Here is a 25,630-nt window from a genome sequence, read left to right on the forward strand (position 1 = left end):
CATTTCAACAAAGAAAATGATAACAATGAGACATCACAACAAAATTTATTGGATGCAGTCAAAACAGGAATTTTGGGGAAATTTTATATCTTTAAATGCTTTTATGAATAAAATAGAGAAAGAGATCAATGAATTGAGTGTGCAACTAAAATATCTAGAAAAAGAACAAATTAAAAATCTCCAAATAAATAACAAGTTAGAAATTCTGAAAATCAAGGAAGAAATCAGTAAAACTGAAAGTAAGAAAATCAATGATCTAATAAATAAAACTAAGAGGTGGTTTTATGAAAAAATAATAAAATAGATAAATTTTGGTTAAACCATTTAAAAATAAAGAAAACCAAATTGCTACTATCAAAAATGAAAAAGGTGAACTAAGTCCTAATGAGGGGGAAATTGAAGAGATAATCTGGAGCTACTTTACTGAACTATATGCTAAATAAATTGGATAACTTGAGTGAAATGGATTAATATTTTCAAAAATAAGGGGCAGCTAGGTGGCATAATGGATAAAGCATCAGCCTTAGAGTCAGGAGTACCTGGGTTCAAATCCGGTCTCAGATATTTAATAATTACCTAGCTGTGTGGCCTTGGGCAAGCCACTTAACCTCATTTGCCTTGCAAAAACCTAATATATATATATATATGTTTTCAAAAATATAAACTGCCCAGATTAACAGAATAGGAAATAGATTACATAAATAAACCCATTTCAGGAAAAGAAATCATCAATAAACTCTCTAAGAAAAAGTCTGCAGGTCCAGATGGATTTACAAGTGAATTCTACCAAACATTTAAAGAACAATTAATTCCTATTCTACATAAACTATTTAAAAAAAATAGGAGTTCTGCCAAACTCCTTTTATGACACTAATATGGTGCTGATACCTAAACCAGGAAGAACCAAAACAAAGAAACTTATACATCAATCTTCCTAATGAATATAGATACAAAAATCTTAAATAAAATTTTCACAATGAGACTACAGAAAGTTCTTACTAGGTTAATAGAATATAATCAGGTTAGATACCAGACAGGCTGGGATGGTTCAAAATTAGGAAAACTCACAACATAATTAAACATATCAACAGCAAAAATAACAGAAATCATATGATTATCTCAATAAATGCTGAAAAAACCTTTGACAAAATACAACATTCATTCCTAATTAAAAACACTAGAAAGTGAAGGAATCAATGGAGTTTTCTTTAAAATAATAAATAGTAGCTATCTAAAACTATCAACAAATATTATATTTAATAGGAAAAAACTCAGAGCATTTCCAATAAAATCAGGAGTGAAACAAGGATGTCCATTATCACTATTACTATTCAATATAATATTAGAAATGCTAGCAGTAGCAATAAGAGAAGAAAAAGAAATTGAAAGAATCAGAAATGGCCATGAGGAAATAACACTTTCACTCTTTGCAGATGATATGCTGGTATACCTACAGAATCTGAGAAAATCATGTATAAAACTCTTTGAAACAATTAACAAATTCAGCAGAGTAGCAGGATATAAAATAAACCCACATAAATCATCAACATTTTTATATACGAACAACAAAGTCCAAGTGCAAAAGATAGAAAGAAAATTTCCATTTAAAATAACTGTACACAACATTAAATACTTGGGAATCTACCCCCCAAGACAAACCCAGAAATTGTATAAGCACAATCATAAAACACTCCTCACCCAAATAAAGTCAGAACTAAATAACTGGAAAAATGTCAAATGCTCACGGTAAGGTTGGGCTAACATAATAAAAATGACAATTCTACCCAAATTAAATTACTTATTCACTGACATATCAATTGAACTAAAAATAACTACATCATGAGTTAGAAAAAATAGTAACAAAATTCATCTGGAGCAACAAAAGGGCAAGAATAAGAAGGGAACTGATGGAAAAAAATGTAAAGGAAGGTGGTCTAAGCTATAACAGATCTAAAAATAGCAGTGGTCATTAAAACTGCCTAGTACTGGTTAAGAAATAGAGTAATAGATGAGTGAATTAGGATAAGTTCAAAAGAAATTGCAGTAAATGACCACAGCAATCTGGTACTTGACAAACCCAATGACATCAGCTTCTGGGATAAGAACTCAATATCTGACAAAAATTGTTGGGAAAACTGGAAAATCTAGGCACATCTCATGATGGGTCAGCATTTAGACAGAGCGATGCCATAGATAAATCAATAGGTCAAAAAATATCTGATCTATGGAAAAGGGACAAATTTATGACCAAACAAGAATTAGAGCACATTATAAATTGCAAAATGAATGATTTTGAATATATTAAATTAAAAAGGTTTGGCACTAATAAAATTAATGCTGCCAAAATTAGAAGGAAAACAGAAGGCTTGGAAACAATCTTCACAAGCAGTTGTGATCAAGGTCTCATTTCAAAAATATATAGAGAATTGAATCAAATTTATAAGATCACAAGTTAAATAGTTAAATTGTTAAATAGTCAAAAGACATGAACAGTTTTCAAATGAAGAAATTAAAGCTATATATAAACATATGAAAAAATTCTCTAAAGCACTATTGATTAGAGAAATGTAAATTAAAACAACAATAAGGGTCTTATTTCACACCTATGAGATTAGTCAAGATGAGAAAAAGGGAAGATGATCAATATTGGAGAGGTTGTGGAATGATTGGGACACTGATGCATTGCTGGTGGAGTTGTGAACAGATCCAGACTTTCTGGAGAGCAATACAGAACAATGCCCAAAGAGCAATGAAAGTGTTCATATCCTTTGACCCAGCAATTCTAATTCTAATGGGAAGTCCTACATGTTCCAAAATATTCATGGAAGGTCTTTTTGTAGTGGCAAAGAATTGGAAATTGAGGGAATGTCCATCAATTAAGGAATGGCTAAACAAGTTATGGTACATGAATATTATGGAATACTACTGTTCTATGAGAAAACATAAAAGGTTGGATCTAGAGAAGCATGGAATGACTCCCAGGATCTGATGCTGAGCAAAGGGAGTAGAACCAAGAGAACAATGTACACATGAACAACATTATGAGATGAACAGCCTTGACTGAAGAAGTTCCTCTTGCCAGTCCAGAGAGCTAGGACAACTGTATTTGACTGGTTATGGATTATATTGTCTCCATCCAGAGGAAGAAAAACAAAAACAAAAAACAAAAACAACCCTTCTGAATCTGATGAACTCTTTATAAAAATTATAATTTACCTATTTCTTTCCTTAACCCTAATTCCTCAGGCCAAAAATTTCTAATTTGCAAAAATTTTTAGGAAAATATGAAAAATTGTTTTAAATCATTACTAATTGGAGGAATGCAAATTAAAGCATCTCTGAGGTAACGCATGACACCTCTCAGATATACCAAACAATCCGAAAGGATAATGATAAATGTTGGAGGGGATGTCTGGAACACTAATGCATTGTTAGTGGGACTGTGAACTGATCAAACATTTCCAGAGAACAATTTGGAATTATGCCCAAAGAGCAAGAAAAATGTGCATATCCTTTGATCTAGCAATACCCCCACTGGATCTGTATCCTTAAGAGTTCATCAAAAAGGGCAAACCCCCCACATGTTCAAAAATATTTATAGCAACTCTGTTTGTAGTGGCAAAGGATTAGAAATCAAGAGGATACCCATCAACTGGGGAATGGCTGAACAAATCATGGTGTGTGTGTGTGCCAGAAATCAGGAGGTATGAAATTTCAGCTAAGTTTGGAAAAACCTCCATGAATTGATGCTGAGTGAGATGAGAAGAACCACATGAATATTGTTCACCTAATAATATCATGGGAGGGGTTGATCAATCTTGATGGATTTGCACACTCCATCAGTGCAATAATAAAGGACAATTTTAGGGGATCTGTGCCGGAGAATACCATATGTATCCAGAGAAAAAACTGTGGGATTTAATCAAAGACCAAAGATTATCTTCAATTTTTAAAAAAATTCACTTTACACATTACATTTTTGTATGTACATTTTACATTTGTATTGTACATTTTACACATTACAATTTTGTTATCTCTAATAATTTCTTTCTTCTGTAAGAATATGTTTTTCTGGACTTCCAGACAAAATGGCAGAGAGAAGCCAGGTCCTGTGCTAAGGTCTCCTGATCTTCCCTCAAAAACAATATGAAATAAACCTCTTAATGGAAGTCCTATAGACAAAACCCAGAAAGAGAAGCTAGAAAAACAAAACGTATTTCAGGGATCGGGGGCATGGCAAGTGCAGAGTGCCAACAGCCAGTGAGGGAGGGGCAAGAACCAGCCAATCTAAGATCAGCCCCAAGTGGCTTTTCACTCTGGGAAACACTTAGCTACATGAAGCACTTAGCTATGGGAAATTACTTCGCAATGAGAAACAACCATAGAGTGGAAGCATTGCCATGGAACTAACAATCTAGGAATTACAGGAAGGGCTAGGTTCCAGCTTCTATTACCCTTTACTGGCTGAGAGGAGATATTACATTCAGTAAAGACAAGTCACTAACACTCCCTACTAGCCACTCAGTGAGCAAAGCCTTCAGCACCCCCTACTGTCCAGCTGAGTGAGTAAAGCCCCTAGGATCTCAACACCAGCCCCTCCCCCAACACAAGCTCTTAGGAAAATGAAGAAAGGCCAGCAGAAAGGGCGGGGCACAGAAAAATTTCTAGAAGGAAAAGACCCTAATTCAGAAAGACAAAGAACCCCTGAGGAGAATATGATTTGGTCTCCAGCACAGAAAGATTTCCTTGAAGAAATCAGGAAGGAGTTTAAAAATCAATTGGAAAATTTGGGAAAAGAAACCCAAGAGAAAATTAACACCTTGCAACAAGAAAAAAAATCCTTGGAAAATACAATTGGAAAAAATGTAAAAAGGAAAATAATTCTCTCAAAACTTCAAATGGACAAAGGGAAAACTCTTTAAAAAATAGAATTGACAAACTGGAAAAGGAGTTGCAAAAAAGTAAATGAAGAAAATTCTTTCCAAAAAATAATGGAGTCTATGGAAACCAATGACTTCATGAAACAACAAGAATTTATTAAATAAAACCAAAAAATTGAAAAAATAGGAAAAAATGTTAACTACCTCATCAACAAAACCATTGACCTTGAGAACAGATGCAGGAAAGATAACCTAAAAATTTTTGGTCTTCCTGAAAACACTGAAGAGAAAAAAAAAAGCTTGGATTCAATATTATAGGATTTAGTGATGGGAAAACTGTCCTGATATCATGGAACCAGAGGGCAAAATACTTATTGAAAAAATACATTGATCCCCTCTGGAAAGGGATGCCAAAATGAAAACACTAAGAATATTTTTTTTTCCTCAGGGTAGCTAGATGGTGCAGTGGATAGAGCACCAGCCCTGGAGCCAGGAGGACCTAAGTTCAAATCTAGACTCAGACACTTAATAATTACCTAGCTGTGTTGAGCTTCGGCAAGTTATTTATCCCCATTGCCTTAATAAATAAAAAATTTTAAAACCTTTTATAAAGAATGTGTTTTTTTCTCTCAACACATTCAACTTTGATATATGCATATAACATAAAAAACAAATGTAAAGACTATCAGACTAACTTCTGCTGGGCAGGGGAAGAAGAGGGGGAAAATTAACCTTGCAAAAAAAATGACTGATAGAAACTATTATTGTATATAAAAATAAAATAAATGTAGACAACATTAAATACCTGGAAATCTATCTCCCAAGATAAACCCAGAAATTGCATGTATACAACTACAAAGAACTTCTCACAAGAATAAAGACAGATCTAAACAATTGGAAAAATGTCAATAGCTCATGGTTAGGTCAAGGTAATATAATAAAAAATTCTACCTAAATTAAATTATTAATTCAGTGCCATATCAAACTGCCAAATAACTATTTTATCAAGCTAGAAAAAACAGAAAAAAATTTATCTGGAGTAACAAAAGGTCAAGAATATCAAGGGAACTGATGAAAAAAAGTAAAGATCTAAAACATTACTATAAAGCAGCAGTACTCAAAACTGCCAGGTACTGGCTAAGAAATATTAATGAATCAGTGGATTAGGATAGGTTTAAAGAAACAGTAATAAATGACTACAGTAATCTACAGTTTGATAAATCCAAAGATATTAGCTTCTTGGATAAGAACTCACTATTTGACAAAAATTGTTGGAAAACTGGAAAACAGTATGCCAAAAACACAGTATAGACCCACATCTCAAATCCTAAACCAAAATAAGGTCAAAAGTGGTAGAGAATTTAGACATAAAGTGTGACACCACAGACCATTTAACAGATCAAGAAATACTTTGTCAGATCCATGGAAAGGGGCAAAATTTGTGACCAAGCAAGAACCAGAGTACATTATAAATTGCAAAATGGATGATTTTGAACATATTAAATTAAAAAGGTTTTGCACTAATAAACAAAAGCTGTCAAATTAGAAGGAAAACAAAGTTGGGAAACAATTTTCACAGCTAGGGGTTCTGATAAGGGTCTAATTTCTAAAATATATAGAGAATTGCATCAAATTTATAAGGTTACAAGTCATTCCCCAATAAATCATCAAAGGATATGGACAGTTTTCAAATGAAGAAACTGAAGCTCTATATAAAAAATGCCCCATATCATTACTGATAAGAGAAATGCACATGAAAACAACTATGAGGTTCTACTTCACACCTATCAGACTGGCTAAAATGACAAAAAGGGAAAATGATCAATGTTGGAGAAGTTGTATGAGGATTGGGATTAATGCACCAATAGGTGGAATTGTGGATTGATCCAACCATTCTGGAGAGGAATGTAAAACTATGCCCAAAGAGCAATAGAACTTATTATACCTTTTGATCCAGCAATACCAAGACTAGGTCTATATTCAGAAGAATTAATAAAAAATGGAAAAAGTCCAACAGGTTCCAAAATATTCATATAGCACCTCTTTTTGTATGGCAAAGAACTGGAAATTGAGGGGATGCCCATCAATTGGAGAATGGCTGAACAAGTTATGGTGTATGAATATTATGGAGTATTACTGTTCAATAAGAAACTATGAATGGTCTGGCTCTTGATAAGCATGGGATGACTTATAGAAACTGATTCTGAACGAAGGGAGCAGAACCAAGAGAACGCTGTACATATTAACAAACTTATGAAGTGATCAACTTTGATGGTTGGTCAAAGAACTAGCATGACCCTAGGAAATTGACTATGGATACTACTGTTCCCATTGAGAGGAAAAAGAAAACACAATAAAACAAAAAACTTTCAGAATCTGAATGAAAACTACATTCACTTTTTAAAAATTTCTCTTATGTATTTCTTTCCTATCTCATGGTTTTCTTTCTTTTCCCTTAATCCTAATTCTGCATACAGAAAAAGAGTATGTAAATATGTAAAACACAAATATGTATGTACAATATTCACCAGACTGCTGCCGAGTGTAGGGGGTGGGAAGGAAAATTGTGTACCTTAAAAATATGCATAAGAATGTGGATTAATATCAAAAAACTTTCAGAACATGTAATTGGAAAAAATATTAATTGGAAAAAATAATTTGCATTTCTCTAATTCATAATGATTTAGAACGTTTTTTCATATAACTAGCTATAATTTCTTCATCTAAAAACTGCATGTTTATATCCTATGACTATTTGTCAATTTAGGCATGAATTATCTTCACATAAATTTGACTCAGTTCTCTACATATTTTAGAAATGAAGTCTTATATTCTATTGCTTTCATAAAGGGTCACAACAGAGGGGATAAAGACAAAAATCTTTCCTAATCCATCACTATTCTGGCACTTACAAAGTGAGTATAAGAACAACTTTTCCCAGATTCATGGCTATCAGCCAAATTTTATATTGCTTACAAATATAGTATATACAATATAGACTTACTTTATAAAAACAAATGAAAGTATAGTGTATCTAATAACAAAAACTTTATCAATTCATTTTAATAAGATTGTGAAAGCAATATTGAAATGCTGGTTTTGATTATGACATATTAAAATACAATTTGAAAGAATCTTATTTCAAATACAATACTAAACAACAATTTCATCTAAAGTAATTTTATGAAAATTTGTATTTATCCCTTACCTGAGAACGAGTATTTCTATTGTCCTGTTGATTAGCATTATGAGTCATATCCTCTTGATTTATAGAATATTGATGTTTCCTGTTAGATTTTTCTTCCATAATGAAAATATTTTCCTTTTTGGCAGGTGAACTTTGACTTTCTGGAACAAGAATCTGTTCGGTATTTGGAAAATAATAGGAAGAATGTTAAGGCTCACAGATAGATTTTAAACAACAATAACTGGCTTTGCAAACATTAATTTCACATACAAATTTCTATATGGCTTCACACATTAATGCTAATTATTTTTCATTCCTATCATTCCTATCTAGCCAAATTATAATTCTCCTAATTATTATCACAGATACATAAACAATGGTAAAAATATTAGGTTATGCCTAGATACATAATTAACTTGACATTTGCATTGAACCTGTCAACTAAATTTACTGATAATTTCATTATCAAGATAAATCAAGTTACTTGAATTTTCTCATACTACACCACTAGCTGTTTGATTCCTTCCAGCTACCCTTAAACTGGTTGCCCTTTTATTGTACAAAATAACCTAAGAGTGCCCCTGTGAATATAGATCACAAGGAAAAATACACAAAAAAGGGGGTGCAGGTAGGGAAGAAGCTCAGTGTTACCCTGATAGTTATTTTTGTGTTTATAAACTACAGTCTAATCCCTTGACAGTATAACTCATCAAATAGTCTGTCTTCTCCTTGAACTCTAGTGACAATTAACTCACTGCCTCCCAAATCAGTTCATTCCTCTTTTTGATAGTTCTAGTTTATTTGGAAGTTTTGTTTTGCTTTGATCTACACAGAATTGCAATCTGCCTCTATGAAACTTCTATTCACTGCTGCTGATTCTATCATCCAAGTCCAAGTAAAGCAAGTCTAATCTTTCTGAAATACTGCAAGCTTTCAAATACTTGAAGATAACTTAACATGCCTCATCTGCTGGTTTCTCCTCTACTCTCAGTTTTAAGGATCCTCAATCTATTGTCAAATGGCATACTATAGTATCTAGTTTCCATAACACCCCAGTCATATTCTGCAAGACACTTCACCAGTTTGACCTAGCTTTTCCTAAAATATGACAGTCTGCCAAATAAAGTGTTACTAGATCCTCTTTCGATTAAAATGACGATTAAGATTATCTTCCTGCCAATAAATTTGACAGTCTAAGTGAAATGGACAAATATTTACAAAAATATAAGTTCCCCAGGTTAAATAAAGAGTACATTAAATACCTATACAACCCTATCTCAGAAAAGGAAATTCAACAAGCCATTATCGAACTCCTTAAGAAAATATCTCCAGGGCCAGATGGATTCACAAGTGAATTCTATCAAGCATTTAAGAAACAATTGGTTCCAATTCTATATTAACTCATTGGAAAAACTGCTGAAGACAGAATTCTGCCTAACTCTTTCTATGACACCAACATGTTGCTGATACCTAAAACAGGAAGAGTTAAAACAGGGAAAGAAAATTATAGACCTATCTCCCTGATGAATAGATGCAAAATTCTTAAATAAAATCTTAGCCAAACAATTACAAATTATCACTAGGATAATACATTATGATACATTATGATCAAGTAGGATTTATCCCAGGAATGTAGGATTAGTTCAATATTAGGAAAACTGTAAGTATAATTAATTATATCAATAAAATACCTATCAGGAATCATATGATCACAGATTCTGAAAAAGCTTTTGATAAAATACAGCACCCATTCCTACTAAAAACACTAGAGAGTGTAGGAATGCATGGTTTGTTCCTTAGAATAATAAGCAGTACCTATCTGAAACAATAAACAAGCATTACATGTAATGGGGATAAGCTTGAGGAATTCCCAATAAAATCAAGGGGTGAAACAAGGATGCCCATTATCACCATTACTATTCAATATTTTATTAGAAACGTTAGCCTCAGCAATAAAAGAAAAAGAAATTGAAGGAATTAGAATAGGGAAGGAGAAGAAAAAACTCTCACTCTTTGCAGATGACATAATGGTATACCTAGAGAATCCCAAAAAGTCATCTAAAAAGCTACTAGAAATAATTAGCAACTTTAGCAAAGTCACAGGATATAAAATAAACCCTCATAAATCCTCAACACTTCTACATATGACTAGCAAGATACAGCAGAAATAGCTAGAAAGACAAATTCCATTCAAAGCAACCTCAGACAAAAAAAAAAAAAATACCTGGGAGCCCACCTGCCAAAGCATACTAAAAAACTTTTTGAAAACAATTACAAAACTCTTCTCACACAAATAAAATCAGATTTAAATAACTGAGTAAACATCAATTGTTCATGGATAGGTTGAGCTAATAAATAAAAATGACAATCCTACCAAAACTAAACTACTTATTTAGTTCCCTACCAATTAACATCACAAAAAATTACTTTAAAGAGTTAGAAAAAGTTGTAAGTAAATTCATATGGAGAAATAAAAAGTCAAGAATTTCCAGAGATTCAATGAAAAGTACAAAAGAAGGTGGCTTAGCCTCACCAGATCTAAAATTATATTATAAAACATCAGTCATCAAAACTGTTTGGTATTGGCTAAGAAACAGAATGGTGGAACAGTGGAATAGACTAGTTGCAATAGCAGGAAATGATTATAATAATAATCTGCTGTTTGATAAACCCAAAGAGTCCAGCTATTGGGATAAAAACTCTCTCTTTGATAAAAAAAACTATTCGGAAAATTGCAAGTTAGTATGGAAGAAACTTAGATTAGACCAACACCTCACACCCTATACCAAGATAAGATCAAAATGGATACAGGATCTAGACATAAAAAACAATATTATAAAGCAAACTACAAGATTAAGGAGTAGTTTATCTGTCAGATCTATGGAAAGGGAAGATGTTTATCACCAAGGAAGAGATGGAGAACATCATTAAAAACAAACTAGATAATTTTGATTACATTAAATTTAAAAGCTTTTGCACAGACAAAATCACTGTAACCAAGATAAAAAAAAAGTAGTAAACTGGGAAACAATTTTTGCAACTAGTATTTCTGACAAAGGACTCATTTCTAAGAGGACTGAGTCAAATTTTCAAAAGACAAGCCATTCTCCAATTGACAATGGTCAAAGGATATGCAAAGGCAATTTACAGCTGAGGAAATCAAAGCAATTCATAGTCATATGAAAAATTGTTCCAAATCATTACTTATTAGAGAAAAGCAAATTAAAGCATCTCTGAGATACCACCTCACACCTCTCAGACTGGTCAATGTGACCAGAAAGGATAATGATCAATATTGGAAGGGATGCAGGAAATCTGGGACACTAATACATTTTTGGTGGAGCTGTGAACCCTTAGAACTTTTCTGGAAAGCAATTTGGGATTATGCTCAAAGGGCAACAAAAATGTGTACTTCCTTTGATCCAGCAATACCACTACTGGGTCTACACCCTGAAGAGATTATGAAAAAGGGTAAAAACATCATCTGTACAAAAACATTCAGAGCAGCCCTGTTTGAGGTGGCAAAGAACTGGAAATTAAATGAATGTCCTTCAATTGGGGAATGGCTTTACAAATTGTGGTATGTGTATGTAATAGAACACTATTGTTCTATCAGAAACCAGGAGGGATGGGAAGGGAAGCATGGAAGGATTTTCATGAACTGATGCTGAGCAAGATAAGCAGAACCAGAAGAATATTGTACACCCCAACAGCAACATGGAGGTGATGATCAACCTTGATGGACTTGCTCATTTCATCAGTGCAACAATCAGGGACAATTTGAGGACTACCTGCGCTTGTTAATACTATCTGTATCCAGAGAAAGAACTGTGGAGTTTGAACAAAAACCAAAGATTATTACCTTCAATTCAGGGGGGAAAAAAACCCAATATCTTATTATGTAATTTTGCTATCTCTTATACTTAATTTTATCCTTAAGGATATGATTTCTATCTCATCACGTTCAACTTAGATCAATGTATATCATGGAAACAATGTAAAGACTAACAGATTGCCTTCTGTGGGGTGAGAGGAAGGAAGCGAGAATATGGGGAAAATTGTAAAACTCAAAATATATAAAATCTTTCCTTAAAAAAATATATTCACTTCCACATGACATTGTCATCCACTAAAATCCCAGATCCACTTTCACTTGAAATTTGTCTAGTCACACTATTCCCAAACTGTACTTACATAGTTATTTTTTTGGAAATGTATGACTTCATAGTTACCTATGATGAGGTTTTTTTTTTTTTTTAGATTTTTCAAGGCAATGGGGTTAAGTGGCTTGCCCAAGGCCACACGGCTAGGTAATTATTGTGTCTGAGGATGGATTTGTACCTAGGTACGCCTGACTCCAAGGCCGGTGCTCTATCCACTGCGCCACCAAGCCGCCCCTCTAAGATGAATTTTAATGAGATTCAGTCCATTGTTATACTATGTCTTAAATTTTTGGATCCTATTCCCTCCTGTTTCTGTCAGCTTTGTGTTATGTACTAGTTTGATTATCATGACATACTTTCATCTAAGTTATTGAAAAAATATTGTGTAATTTGGGGTCAAATACAAATTCCTGGGAAGTAGTATAGCATAATGATAACTAAAGTAGACTTGAAGTTAAGAAAATATGAGTAAAAGCCCTGGTTCAAATACTTACTAAGATTTCTGACTGGTCAAGTCACTTAACTTCTGAGTTTCAGATTCATTATCTATAAAATTGGAATAATATACTCAATTATATTATAAAGCTTATTCTGAATATGTGAATTTGTTTCAACACAACAGATACCAATGACTATAATGTGAATTTTGAGTTTGCTTATACAGAATCTATCCTGGGAGAAACAGTAAAAACACAGACAATTGTACCACATTACTTATCACATACTACAACCCTTCAGATTCCTACCTCCCCAAGCAAATTTCATATTTATGGTACATCTTCTAGTGCAAGAGGAGTTATTTATGAGTGGAGTCCAAAATTTTTACTCCTTTCCATCATTTCCCTGAACCAGGTCATTAATTTGATCTGTTCAACTTTTTAGAGACACTGTCTGAAAAGTCCCATTGGGAATGGGGTACAAGTTAGCAGCAGCCTAAGGTCAATGACAGACTAAGGTCATAACACTGCCACTACTTATTATATTTGTTTCTTTTTTTTTTTGGTTTTTGCAAGGCAAGAGGGTTAAGTGACTTGCCCAAGGTCACACAGCCAGGTAATTATTAAGTATCTGAGGCCAAATTTGAACTCAGGTCCTCCTGACTCCATGGTCCATGCTCTATCCATTTCATCACCTAGTTGTCCTCATAGTATTTATTTCTTAAACATCTGGCATGCATAAAACTGCATTATCATTTTTATTAAGTTCCTATTTTTTTGTATCTCTAGCAAAGTCTTTGAATCTTATACCTAAAATAAATTTTTCTTACAGGTTCTGTGGTTTTTATTGGACAATTTTGCATAGGTTTTTTTTTGAAATGTATGTTACATTAAAGCAGCAAAGTACTTATAACTGGAAAGTTACTGAGGAAAATGCTCTGTAAAATTATAGACCTTATAAATGTGAATTATGATTACAATCAACATCCCTGGATTAGTTCACAAAGAACTTCCCTCCAGTTTGATACTGATGTAGTAATCCTTACTCTGTTCATGATCATTCTATTAGTTTTGAATTCACCAAACTGCACTATCTTTAAGCCTACAGCCTATATCTTCACTGTATGTCAAACTTTTCATCTTATTGATAGACAAACAAATTCTAAAGTTTTATTGGCATAAATTAGTCCTTTCATACTTTTACTGATATAAGAAGTCTTTGGCCTACTATAAGATCTTTTAAAACTTCAAATGATCTCATCTATTCATAGTCTTTATCTTATGGCAAAATATTATCCTTAATATATGCTATTCTTGCCCTGATAATACTCAATTGTCAATAACCCGTTCTGTTCAATGAAGATATAAAAAACTGCTGACTAGGTCTGCTACTATTTTAACTCTATCTTAACTCTCCAAGGCACTTATTAATTTCTATTTTTAGATTCCAAAGAAAAAGATCATGTCCATGAAAGGGACTAAGCAGTGAGTTAGGGCTAAAAAGGAGAGAGAAATTATACAGATGATATAGAGGGCTTTGGACTTGTAGAGAAGTCCAGAGACTGAATTTGGAGAGAATCAATTTTGGTGTACTTGAAGACATCTAAAGAAGTTGACCTCTTGCTAAAAGAAAAGGATGCCTTATCCAAAGGACTCAATCTGAGGAAAGAAAAAGGCCTGAGGAAAAAGACCTAAGGGACTTTCCAAAGGAATGTTCTAAGGAAAAAAAGGGATTAGGGTAGTTCAAGGGGGCTGAGACAACTGTTTTTTCAATTCAGTATGATATGAAAAAGGGAGATATGTTGTTTTCCTGGAGCAAGACAAAGTCTTTCCAAATATTTAAAGGCGACTATATTCACTTAAAGTAATTTATGTAGACACAAATGACATACTCAGAAGTAACTCAGAAAATTCTGTTAAATATTATGGAGACTTGGGCAATTAAAGAAAGATCTTAGAGGCACAAGTGGTACTTTTATCACTCTTCCCTATAAAAGGCAAAGAATATAGAAGAAAAAGTAAGACAGTTTTAATACTACTTTATTACTTTGGGAATTCAATTTTCCATAGCAAATAAACCAAGTTTAGATAATCAACCAACAAGTATTTATTTAGTAAATATTTTGTGCTTGGTTAGATGCTTAGTGACTCAAGGATAAGTAAGTAGTATCTAAAAGAAATCAAAACTATTCATATAAAATTGCTTTAAATGACTTGATTAGAGAAAGGAAAATTAAAACAATTCTGAGGCACTGCTATAAACCATTTGACCCACCAATAAATCTATGTCCCAAAGAGATCAAAGAAAAAAAATTGAACAGTTTTTGTTGTGGTGGCAAAGAATTGGAAATCAAAGCAATGCTTATCAATGAGGGAATTGGAATGAGTTGCAGCATGTGATTATGATGTAATAGCACTGAGATATAAGAAATGATGAGTGAGGGGGTGGTTTCAGAAAAATAAAAAAGATCTATATTAACTGATACAAAGTGAAGTAAGAAGAACTAGGGGATCACTGTGTACAGTAATAGAGATGTTGTAATGATGATCTACTGTAATGATGACTACTATGAAAGTCAGTTACTGTAATTAATACCAATGATCTAAAACAATTGCAAAGGATTTATGATAAAAAAAAATACTATCCATCTCCAGAGAGACAACTAAAGTCTTAGATTAAACTAAGGTATAATTTTCTTATTTTCTTTATTTTTTCTTACTTTTTGAAAATAATGACTAATATGGAAATCTTTTTGCATAATTTCATTTATATATTCAATAGAATATTGCTTGCCTTTTGAGTGGTTGTGGGAGTGAAGGAGAGAATTTGAAGCCCCAAATTTAAAAAGAATAGAATGGCGAAAACAGATTTAAAAAAATTTTTTTTTATAAAGTAATGATGTAGGGGGCAGCTAGGTGGTGCATGGATAGAGCACAGACCCTTAAGTCAGGAGTACCTGAGTTCAAATCTGGATTCAGACACTTAATAATTACCTGGCTGTGTGGCCTTGGGCAAGCCACTTAACCGCATTTACCTTGCAAAAACCTAAAAAAAAAAAAGTAATGATGTAGAGATTTATATGAAGGCAAATTGGAAAAATCAGAAGAATACGGTCTGGGAGGGAAGCAAAGGGAAAAAAAATCCTACTCACAAGGAGCTTATATTCTAATGGAAAACATAAAGACAAAATATATAAAATATAAATGTAACACTTAATAAATAGAAATATATGTACAAAGCAGTCCAATATAAGGTAGTTTGGGAGGGAGGACACTAGGGGTTAAGAGAATCAGGATAGGCTTTATACAGAATATGGAGTATGCACTGTGTCCAAAGTGAAGGGATTCTATGAGGCACAGATAAGGATGGAATGCACTTCAAGTAACATGAGATAATAGCAAAGAAATGGAAACAGATGATGGGAGTGTACTTTATGAAGAACAATAATAAGGCTAATTTTAATGGATTACAGAGTGTGTGTGTGTGGTGGGGTAGAGTAGGTGAGGTGATGTCCAATGAAATTAGATGGAAAGGTTGGAGGTAATTTGTATAGGACTTTATTTTTATTTTTTTTTAGGATTTTGCAAGGTAAATGGGGTTAAGTGGCTTGCCCAACACAGCTAAGTACTTATTAAGTGTCTGAGCCTGGATTTGAACCTAAGTACTCCTGACTCCAGGGCTGGTGCTTTATCTACTGCACCACCTAGCCGCCCCTATTTTTTTTATTTTATTTTTTTTGTATAGGACTTTAAAAGCAAACAGAGCAATTCAATTTATTCTAGAAGCAATAATAATAGCAAGCCACTGGAAGCAGCCAACAACATTTGTTGCTGTTGTTCTGGCAATCTTTGGGACCCTTTTGGGTTTTCTTGGCAAAGACACTGGAGTAATTTGCCATTTCCTTCTCCAGGCCATTTTATACATGAGAAAACTGAGGTAAATTGGTTAAGTGATTTATCTGATGCTCTAACCATTGGGTCACCTAGCTGCTCATCTATTAAGCACTTATTAATTGTCAAGCATTATACTAAGCATTAGGAGATACAAAGATAATTTTCAAGGAGCTCACAAGTCTAATGGAGAGAAAACATAAAAACTATTTATCAACAAGTTATATGCAGGATGAACTAGAAACAGTCAACAGAAGGAATACATTAGAATTAAGGGTGTTTGGGCTGATTGGTGAAGTTGAGAAATTTGATAACAGGTATTTCTGATATTTGATGGAATTACTACACTGATGACTAAGCACTGATTGGGGTATACCTTATTCAAAAAGAAAAAAAGCAGGTAAAAAAGGAAATGTAGGTGGAATCAGAAAGCAAAAATGACATTGAAAGAATCCACTGATCACCTCAGAAATCACAAAACAGAAACACCAAGGAAAAGAGCAAAATAATAGAACTATCATGTCAAGGGAAAAAATAATGCAAATGGCCAAAAAGAAACAATTAAAATACTAGGGCACCAAACTCAGGATTACACAGGAACTAGCAGCTGCAACATTAAAAAATCAGATGTCACAGAGCATGATATCCTGGAAGGCAAAGTAGCTAGGACTACAACCAAGAATCACTTACCAAGTGAAATTAAGCACAATATGTGGGGGGTGGGGGGGATGGCTATTCAATGAAATAGAAGGATTTCAAGCTTTCAAAAGAAGAACAGAATTAAACCAAAAAAAGTGAATCTCTAATATCAAAACTCAAGAGAAGCATAAACAGGTAAAAAGGGAAAGAAAACATAAAGGCTTCAATAGAACTAAACTGTTAACATCGCTTGTAATTTTTTTCATAAAGTAGTTTTATAAACTGAGGTTTTATTTGCAGGATTTGCTGATTTCCAAGGGGTAAATGCGCACATTGAGAATTTTTTTATTTTTTTTTATTTAATTCAATGGGATTAAGTGACTTGCCCAAGGTCACACAGCTAGGCTGCATTTGAACTCAGGTCCTCCTGACTCCAGGGCCAGTACTTTAGCCAATGTGCCACCTACCTCCCCCTGATACTTGTAAGTCTTAAAAACTATCACTAATAATACAGTTAGAAGGAATAAACACAGAAAGAGTATAAATAAAAGGTGAATTTGAAGAAATGACAAAAATTATTAAAGGTTAAGAAAAAGGAGTACATTAGATGGAGGGAAAGGTAAAATAGGGTAAATTATTTGACATTAAGATGCACAAAAGATCTATTACAGTGGAGGGTCAGAAGAGAAGGGGGGTGCTGGGCATCACTTAAACTTTACTTTCAAAAGTATTGACTCAAAGAAACAATATACACAATCAATTGAATATAGAAATCTATCTTCTCCAAGAGGAAAGTAGGAGAGGTAAAGTAAAGGGTAAAATTAAGTAAAGGGTAGTTTAGCTGAGGGAACTGACAGAAGGGAGGGCAGATCAGAGAGGTTATAGAAATCAGCAAAACACTGGTATGGAGAGAAAGGGTGAAAGGAGGGGAGAGAACATGAGAAAAAAATAGATTCAAAGGGAAAACACAATTAATAGTCAAAATTGTGAATGTGAATGGGATGAATTCTTCCATAAAATAGAAGTGAATAGTAAAGTGGATCAAAAACCAATATCCTACATACAGTATGTTGCTTATAAGAAATACACTTGAAGCAGAGTCACACACAGAGAAAAGATAAAGTTCTGACGCAGAATTTATTATGCTTCAGCTCAAATAAAAAAGCAGGGGTAGCAATCCTGATCTTAAAGTAAAAGCAAAAATAGAACTAATTAACAGAGATAAATAAGGAAATTACATCTTGTTAAAAGATATCATAGACAATGAAGAGTATCAATACAAAATAAAGCTAAATGCATGCACATTCTTAAAGGAGAAGTCAAGTAAGTTACAGGAAGAAAAAAGAGTAAAACTATATTAAAAAGTTCGCTCAAAAAATAAACAATAAAAAACTAAGGAGGTGAACAGGATATTAGAAAAGCTAGATATAACAGACCTTTGGAGAAAAGTAAATAGGAACAGCAAGGAAAGAAAGATACATTTTTCCCAGTAGTACATGGCACTACACAAAAAAAGACCAGGTATTACGGTCATTAAAAACGTCAAAATCAAATGTAGGAAGGCAGAAATATTAAATGTATTCTTTTTTTGGATCATAAAACAATAAAAATTCCATTCAACAAAAGGCAATAGAAAAATAAATTAAAAATTAATTGGACACTAAGTAATCTAATCCTAAAGAATATGTAGCTCAAAGAACAAAATTATAGAAACAATTAAGGTCAAGAATACCAAGGGAATTGAAAAAAACAAAACAAAAAACAAAAAAAAAAAGGAAGGTGTCCTCAAACTATATTATAAAGCAATGATCAGTAGGATTCTGCAAAAATGGTAGAGCAGGGTCAGAAAATTCTAAACTCTCTAGTTTTCCTCCACAAATAGACAAAATCAAGTTTCAGGGTGAATGTAGAGTGACAAAAATAAATAAGAGATGGGGGCAGAACAGTAATACTTCAAGGACAACCGGAGAAGCTCCAAAGAGCCCAGGGTTCAATTGCAATGAAGGGCAAATACTCCACGCCAACTCTGTTGAAACAGTCAGTGGCAATTCCTGGGGGTTAGCCTAGTTGGAAGATAACCTGGTCTCAGCCACAGGAATTTTGATCTCCTAGAAAGTATGGGGAGTCAGGCATCTGAGCTGAGTTAGACTGAGGAAATCTCTGCTGATAAGGGATGCCAGGTCCAGCTGTACTGCTGTGACAAAATCCTAAACAAGAAGGAACCAGGGGCAGATAGTGGTACAGTAGATAGAATACTGACCCTGGAGTCAGGAGGACCTAAATTCAAATCTGGACTCAGACACTTTCTGTATGAACTAGGGCGAGTCACTTAACCCCATTGTCTTGCAAAAACAACAACAAAACAAACAAACAAAAACAAAAAAGGAACCAGCACATTCCTGGAGAGTGTGTGAGGAAGGAATGCTGCTGGCTATGAGCATTTAGCAGAGGTCTCAGTTCCAGGCCAGACAAGACAACTGAAGATTATAACCTCTAAGGGGCCCTCAAGGAACAAGAGCATTTTCAATATAGTGTGCTGGAAGGAGGGAGGGGCCTGGAAGGAGTTGTGGCTTGGAGAGGGGAATGGAATGCAGAGATTAGACCTCAGATAAAATTTAGAAAATAACATTAAAAAGGCTCTCAAGTCAGAGGCTCCATCCCCAACACATCAGGATTAGAGAAATAATAATACCTTACTAAAACCTTTTTAAAAACATCATGCAAAGGAGAAAGAACCCAACCACAGTATCTATAAGAAAAGAAGACTGGGCTTTGTATTCATAGGAGGATATTGAAGCAGAAAAAGCCACCTCCTACCCCAGTGACATATCAAATGGTCACTTGCCCAAAAAATTCAAAGAACTCAAAAATGACTTTAAAAATCAAAGCTTCTTTGACCTTAAGAGGGGGTGGCTAGGTGTCACAGTGGATAGAGCACTGGCCCTGGAGTCAGGAGTACCTAAATTCAAATCCAGCCTCAGACAATAATTACCTAGCTGTGTGATCTTGGGCAAGTCATTTTAACACCATTTGCCTTGTAAAAACCTAAAAAAAAAAAAATCAAATAAGCGAGATTGAAGATTTAAAAAAAAAAGAAAAATACAAGCAAAACAAGAAGATTATGAGAAGAAAGTCAACCAACTGACAAAGAAGATCCAAAATCTTAAGAGAACAACTCTGAAAATTAGAATGGGCAAGGGGAAGCCAGCCATATTGTGAGACCAAGAAATAATGAAACAATATATAAAGAATGAACAATAGAAGGGAATTGTGAAACATCTTATGAAAAAACAAATGATCCGGGGAACAAATCAAGAAGAGAAAACATAATAATGAGACTACCTGAAAGCTATGATCAAAAAAAGAATCTTTATATAATAACATAAAAAAATAATTAGTTATATTGAAGCATTAAAACAAGATGGGAAAGTTGATATAATCTTGAAGGGTATAAAAGATGTCTAATTCAGGAAAAAATAAGCAAGTAAGAGGGCAGGGAGGAAACAAGAGAATATGGGAGACATTTTTAGAGGGATTTCTACGCACATCAGATCTATGTTAAAGAGAGAACAACATATACATTTAGATGGGTATAAAAACCTTCTAAATTTATAAAGAAAGAGTCTGCAAGAATAGGTTGAGGGAAGAACAGATGCATGCATAGATTGAAAGGAATAGGTTAATAGAGTGAACAACATACATTTGGAAGGTATTAAAGTCTTCTAAATTCAGATAGAAAAAGAGGTCAAAGGAATAGAATATGGAGAGAGGATAAAGGCATTCTTGGGGATGGGATAAGATAAAGTATAATAAGATCATGTAGCAGGTAGAAGTAAACAAGAAGAATGAGGAGGGATATGAATAGAGTAAGGACAGTGAAAAAAGTAGGAAGAAAAATAAACAATTAATTATATCTTAGAATGTGAAAAGGATGAATTCACCCATAAAATGGAAACAGCAGCTTAAAAAATTGAATTCAGTATGTTGCTTTCAGAAGATGCTATAAAAATGAGAGATACATTCAAATATAAAATAAAGGTCAGGAGTAGAATTTATAATGTAAAAAAAAATCAGAGGTAACAATGATCTCAAAGTTAAAGATAAAATAAACTGAATGAAAAGATGAATATGGGAAATTAACATTATATGTCAGCCATTAATCAATACTGTTTTAGACTAAAAATATCTGGACAGCATGAGTTGAAATATAGCTATAAAAAGGAGAAATATAGCTATGGTGTAGAAAATGATGAGCTGTAGATTTTAAAAATATGGAAAAACTCAAACCTATGAAGGAAGATGTTAGCTAACTTAAAAACAGGACAAGTGAAAATAAGCAGTCTTACATATATGCTTATGAATATATATATGTGTTTATCTATGTATGATTGTAAATATCTATGTGTGTATATGAGTGTGTATAGGTAAATGTATATATATATATGTACATTCATGTGTGTGTTTGTGTGTATAAATATATATACATAAATATGTGAATGTTCCTGACTTTAATTCTAGTCATCTTGGGGAGGGAGAGGAAGGGGGAAAAAATAAAAGTAGAAAGTGCACTGCAGTAAATAAAATAAAACCCACAAGGAAGAAAAGAGAAAAAAAGGACAATTCTGAACACAATGTCTAGTATTTATTACATTAAGTTTTCTTGCAGTGGAAATTTATTGCTTTATATTGAACCCTTTTTATGTTCTGTTATATATATGATAATTCTTTTTCTTTTGTATTTGTCTTAAATTTTTAAAAAATCAATTTTTTAAAAGAATAAAAAGCTATCACTAAGAAAAATAATAAATGAACAAAATGAATGCAAAAAAGCAATAATCATCAAAACTATCTGGTACTGACTAAGAAATAGAGTAATAGATCAGTGGAGTATATTAGTGGAATACACAGTAGTCAATGACCATAGTGATCTAGTGTTTGATAAACTCAAAAACCCTAGACTTTAGCAGAAGAATTCACTATCTGACAAAAAACTGCTGGGAAAACCAGGAAACACTAGGGGCACAAATGAGGTATAGCTCAATCTCCTACAGAGATAAGATCAGAATAGGGTGTGTTATATAAACATGAAGGGTGGCACTATATGCAAATTAGAAGAACAAGAAATATTCTACTTGTCAAATCTTTGGGGGAAGGGAAAGATCCATGACCAAACAAGAAACAAAGAGCAATAAAAAAATGTAAAAGAGGTAATTTTTTATTACATTAAAATAAAAAGCCTTTGTACAAACAAAACCAATGCAACCAAAATTAGAAGGAAAGCAGAAAACTGGTAAACAATCTTCACAGCAAGTGAAGAGAAAGGCAGAGAAAACATAATAATGAGACTACCTGAAAGCTATGATCAAAAAAAAGAACCTGTTAAAAGTCTCATTTCTCAAATATATAGAAAACCCAAATTCATAGGTAATACAAGGCATTCCCCAATTGATTAAATGGTCAAAAGTTATGAAGCTTTCAAAAATAAAAATATATGATATATAGGTATGCAATTTAAATTAATAAATGCAAATTAAACAACTCTGAGGTGCTATCTCACATCTATCAGATTAACTACTATTACAAAAAATGAAAATGATAAATCCTGCAGAGGATTGGGAAAATTGATACTTTAATGCACTGTTAGCGGAACTGTGAGCTAATTCAATCATTTTTTTTTTTAGGTTTTTTGCAAGGCAAATGGGGTTAAGTGGCTTGCCCGAGGCCACACAGCTAGGTAATTATTAAGTGTCTGAGACTGGATTTGAACCCAGGTACTCCTGACACCAAGGCAGGTGTTTTATCCACTACACCACCTAGCCACCCCCTAATTCAACCATTCTGAAAACATTTTGGAACTATCCTAAAAAGGCAACCAAAATACAAATCCTTTATTCCAGCCAGCAATATCCTCAATAGGTCTGTATCCCGCAAACAGATTGTAAATACAAGGAAATTATTTATGGAAGTCCTTTTTGTTATGGCAAAGAATTTGAAATTGAGGGGATGCTCAACAATTAGGAATGGTCTGAACAAGTTGTGGTATAAGGAATGTAAAGAAATACTACTGAGCAATTGTACAAACTGATGCAAATTGAAATGAGCAGAACCAGGAAAACACTATGCAAGGTATCAGCAACTTTGTTTGACAATCAACTATGGATAATTCAGGACATAGGAAGGAAAATGTTATCCACAGCAGATAAAGAACTGATAACACTATGATGATGATCAAATCATGTTTTTTTTTACTTACTTTAAGCTTTTTTGTGTTTTTTTTTCTCTTTTGATTGATTTCTTCTTTCACAACTATGACTAAAATGAAATATTTTACATGACAGCACATGTAAAAAAAGGAATGGTGGGGTATGACTACATATTAAATAAGATATATTTGTCAAGAAATAGAAACAGGAAACAAATAAGAGGACTGGGTGAATCAATGGAGTAAAAAAGTGATTTTTGTTATTAGTGTGTGTGTGTGTGTGTGTGTGTGTGTGTGTGTGTGTGTGTATGTGTGTGTGAGAGAACCCTGAGACAGGGAAAAAAAGTATATCTGAGTTCAGAAAATAGATGTAAGCCTTGTACAGAAAAGGTTGAATGGAAAATAATAATGGGAAACTGTTCAGAAACCTGTTGAAGCTCTTTCCTTGCCATAAGTAGAGCAAATAATGACTTTCTGATTTGCCTTAATGATGATTTCATCTTCCAAAAAGTGAACAAATCAGTAAGAAGAAATTCTAATTTGTTGATTGTCATTAATGTGGAGGAACTAGTTAATTTCAAGAAGTTCAGATGAAAGATAAGCAAGATTCCATTCTAAAGGGAAAGTTATACAAATAGGGATTGAAAATAAGAATCCAATTCTAAAAATACAAAGGGAAGCAAATATAATGAAAAAAGTAAGTAATTGTCCAAAAGTACTGAAGCAGTTGTGTAAAGAACTCATCAGCCAACTTAAATTTAAAAGGTTAGAGAGTCAGCCCCAGAGTCATGGGTAACTCCATGAGTTCAAATCTAGTCTCAGTCACTTACCAGCTATGCAAATCTGGGTGAGTCACTTAACCCTGCTGGCCTCAGTTTCCTCATGTGTAAAATGAGCTGGAGAAGGAAATGGCAAACTACTCCAGTATCTTTCCCAAGAAAATCCCAAATGAAGTCACAGAGTTAGACACAAATGAAATAACTCAATAACAAAATCAGTGTGCAAACATGTACACATATTTGTGTGAATATGTATATATGCATTTGTGTATTTATATATGTGTATATATATATATATATATATATATATGTATACATACGCTATATGTCATCAATCTCTTTGACAGTCTGATACCTGTTTATGAACTCCTTTCTCTAAATGTTTTGTTAGTGACATGAAAGAGAAAATATAGTACAAGTAGTGGAGAAATAAGAAAGGAGGGACTTGCGGTCAGCAATGGCAACTTTGGAAAAATATGGAAGTAACTTTTGTGATGGACTTATCATAAAGAATGTGATCCACCCAGGATAGAGTTGATGGTGTTGGAACAAAGACTGAAGCACATTTTTTGTTATTATTATTTGGGGGAGGGTGCAGGGCAAGTGGGGCTGGGTGGCCTGCCTGGGGCCACATAGCAGGGTGATCTTTGGGTGTCTGGGGCCAGATTTGGACCCAGGTGCTCCTGGCTCAAGGGCCAATGCTCTGTCTGCCACCCCTACTATTATTACTATTTTATTTTATTTTGGGTCTTTTTTTTTTCTTCTTTTTGGTTTTTGCAGGGCAGTGGGGATCTGGTGGCTTGCATGTCACATGGCTGGGTGATTATTGGGTTTACGAGGCTGGATATGGACTCGGGTGCTCGTGGCTCCAGAGCTGGTGCTTCGTCCATTGCACCACCTGGCCATACCTACAATTATTACTATTATTTTTTTTTAATTTTAATTTTTTTCTCTCCCCTTTACTTTTTTGCCCAATCAAGTCTATCAATATTCATGGGGGAGGGGTATTTTGTTTACTTGTAAACAAGTATCTTTTATTAATGTAAAAAAATTTGTACAAAATGAGAATAAAAAAATAAATTTAAAAAAATCTAATACTACTCTGGTGCCTTCTATGCCTTCAGAACTATTCTAAACTATTTTGGGTTCACTTATATTTTTTGACATCAGGGAATGTCTTTTTTTATCACCTTTGTAGGTACACAATGTCTTGCAATTAGCAGGAACTGAATAAAACAGTCTAGGCCCATGGTTTTTGTTGGAATAGAAATGTCTTGGTGAAGAAATTCTTCTACCAATGTAGATTAGCAATGAGTCAGAGGGCTAGTCAGTCAAGCATGAAGCCAGGTCTTTTTTGCCCCAAGCCCCTTGTCTCTATTATGTCAAACTGTCTTTTGAGACACTTATATGTTTGTGAAATCAATTTAAAAACAAGGATAATATAAATCAGTA

The 25,630-nt window shown here is 33.5% G+C and overlaps 1 protein-coding gene across 5 annotated transcripts in view; it reads right to left on the reverse strand.

Annotated features, from left to right (window-relative positions):
- SYCP2 (synaptonemal complex protein 2) overlaps positions 1–25,630 on the reverse strand; it is a 129,869-nt gene that overhangs the window by 70,437 nt on the left and 33,802 nt on the right. For all 5 annotated transcript variants that reach the window (XR_012473513.1, XM_074210381.1, XM_074210378.1 and 2 more), the window contains one exon: positions 8,089–8,241. Coding sequence is in view for 4 of the 5 variants with exons in the window: in XM_074210381.1 (XP_074066482.1) it covers positions 8,089–8,241 (153 nt within the window). In the remaining variant the exon portion in view is untranslated. The remainder of the gene's footprint in view (positions 1–8,088; positions 8,242–25,630) is intronic.

Source organism: Macrotis lagotis, chromosome 1 (assembly GCF_037893015.1).
Source record: "Macrotis lagotis isolate mMagLag1 chromosome 1, bilby.v1.9.chrom.fasta, whole genome shotgun sequence".
NCBI lineage: Eukaryota > Metazoa > Chordata > Mammalia > Peramelemorphia > Peramelidae > Macrotis > Macrotis lagotis.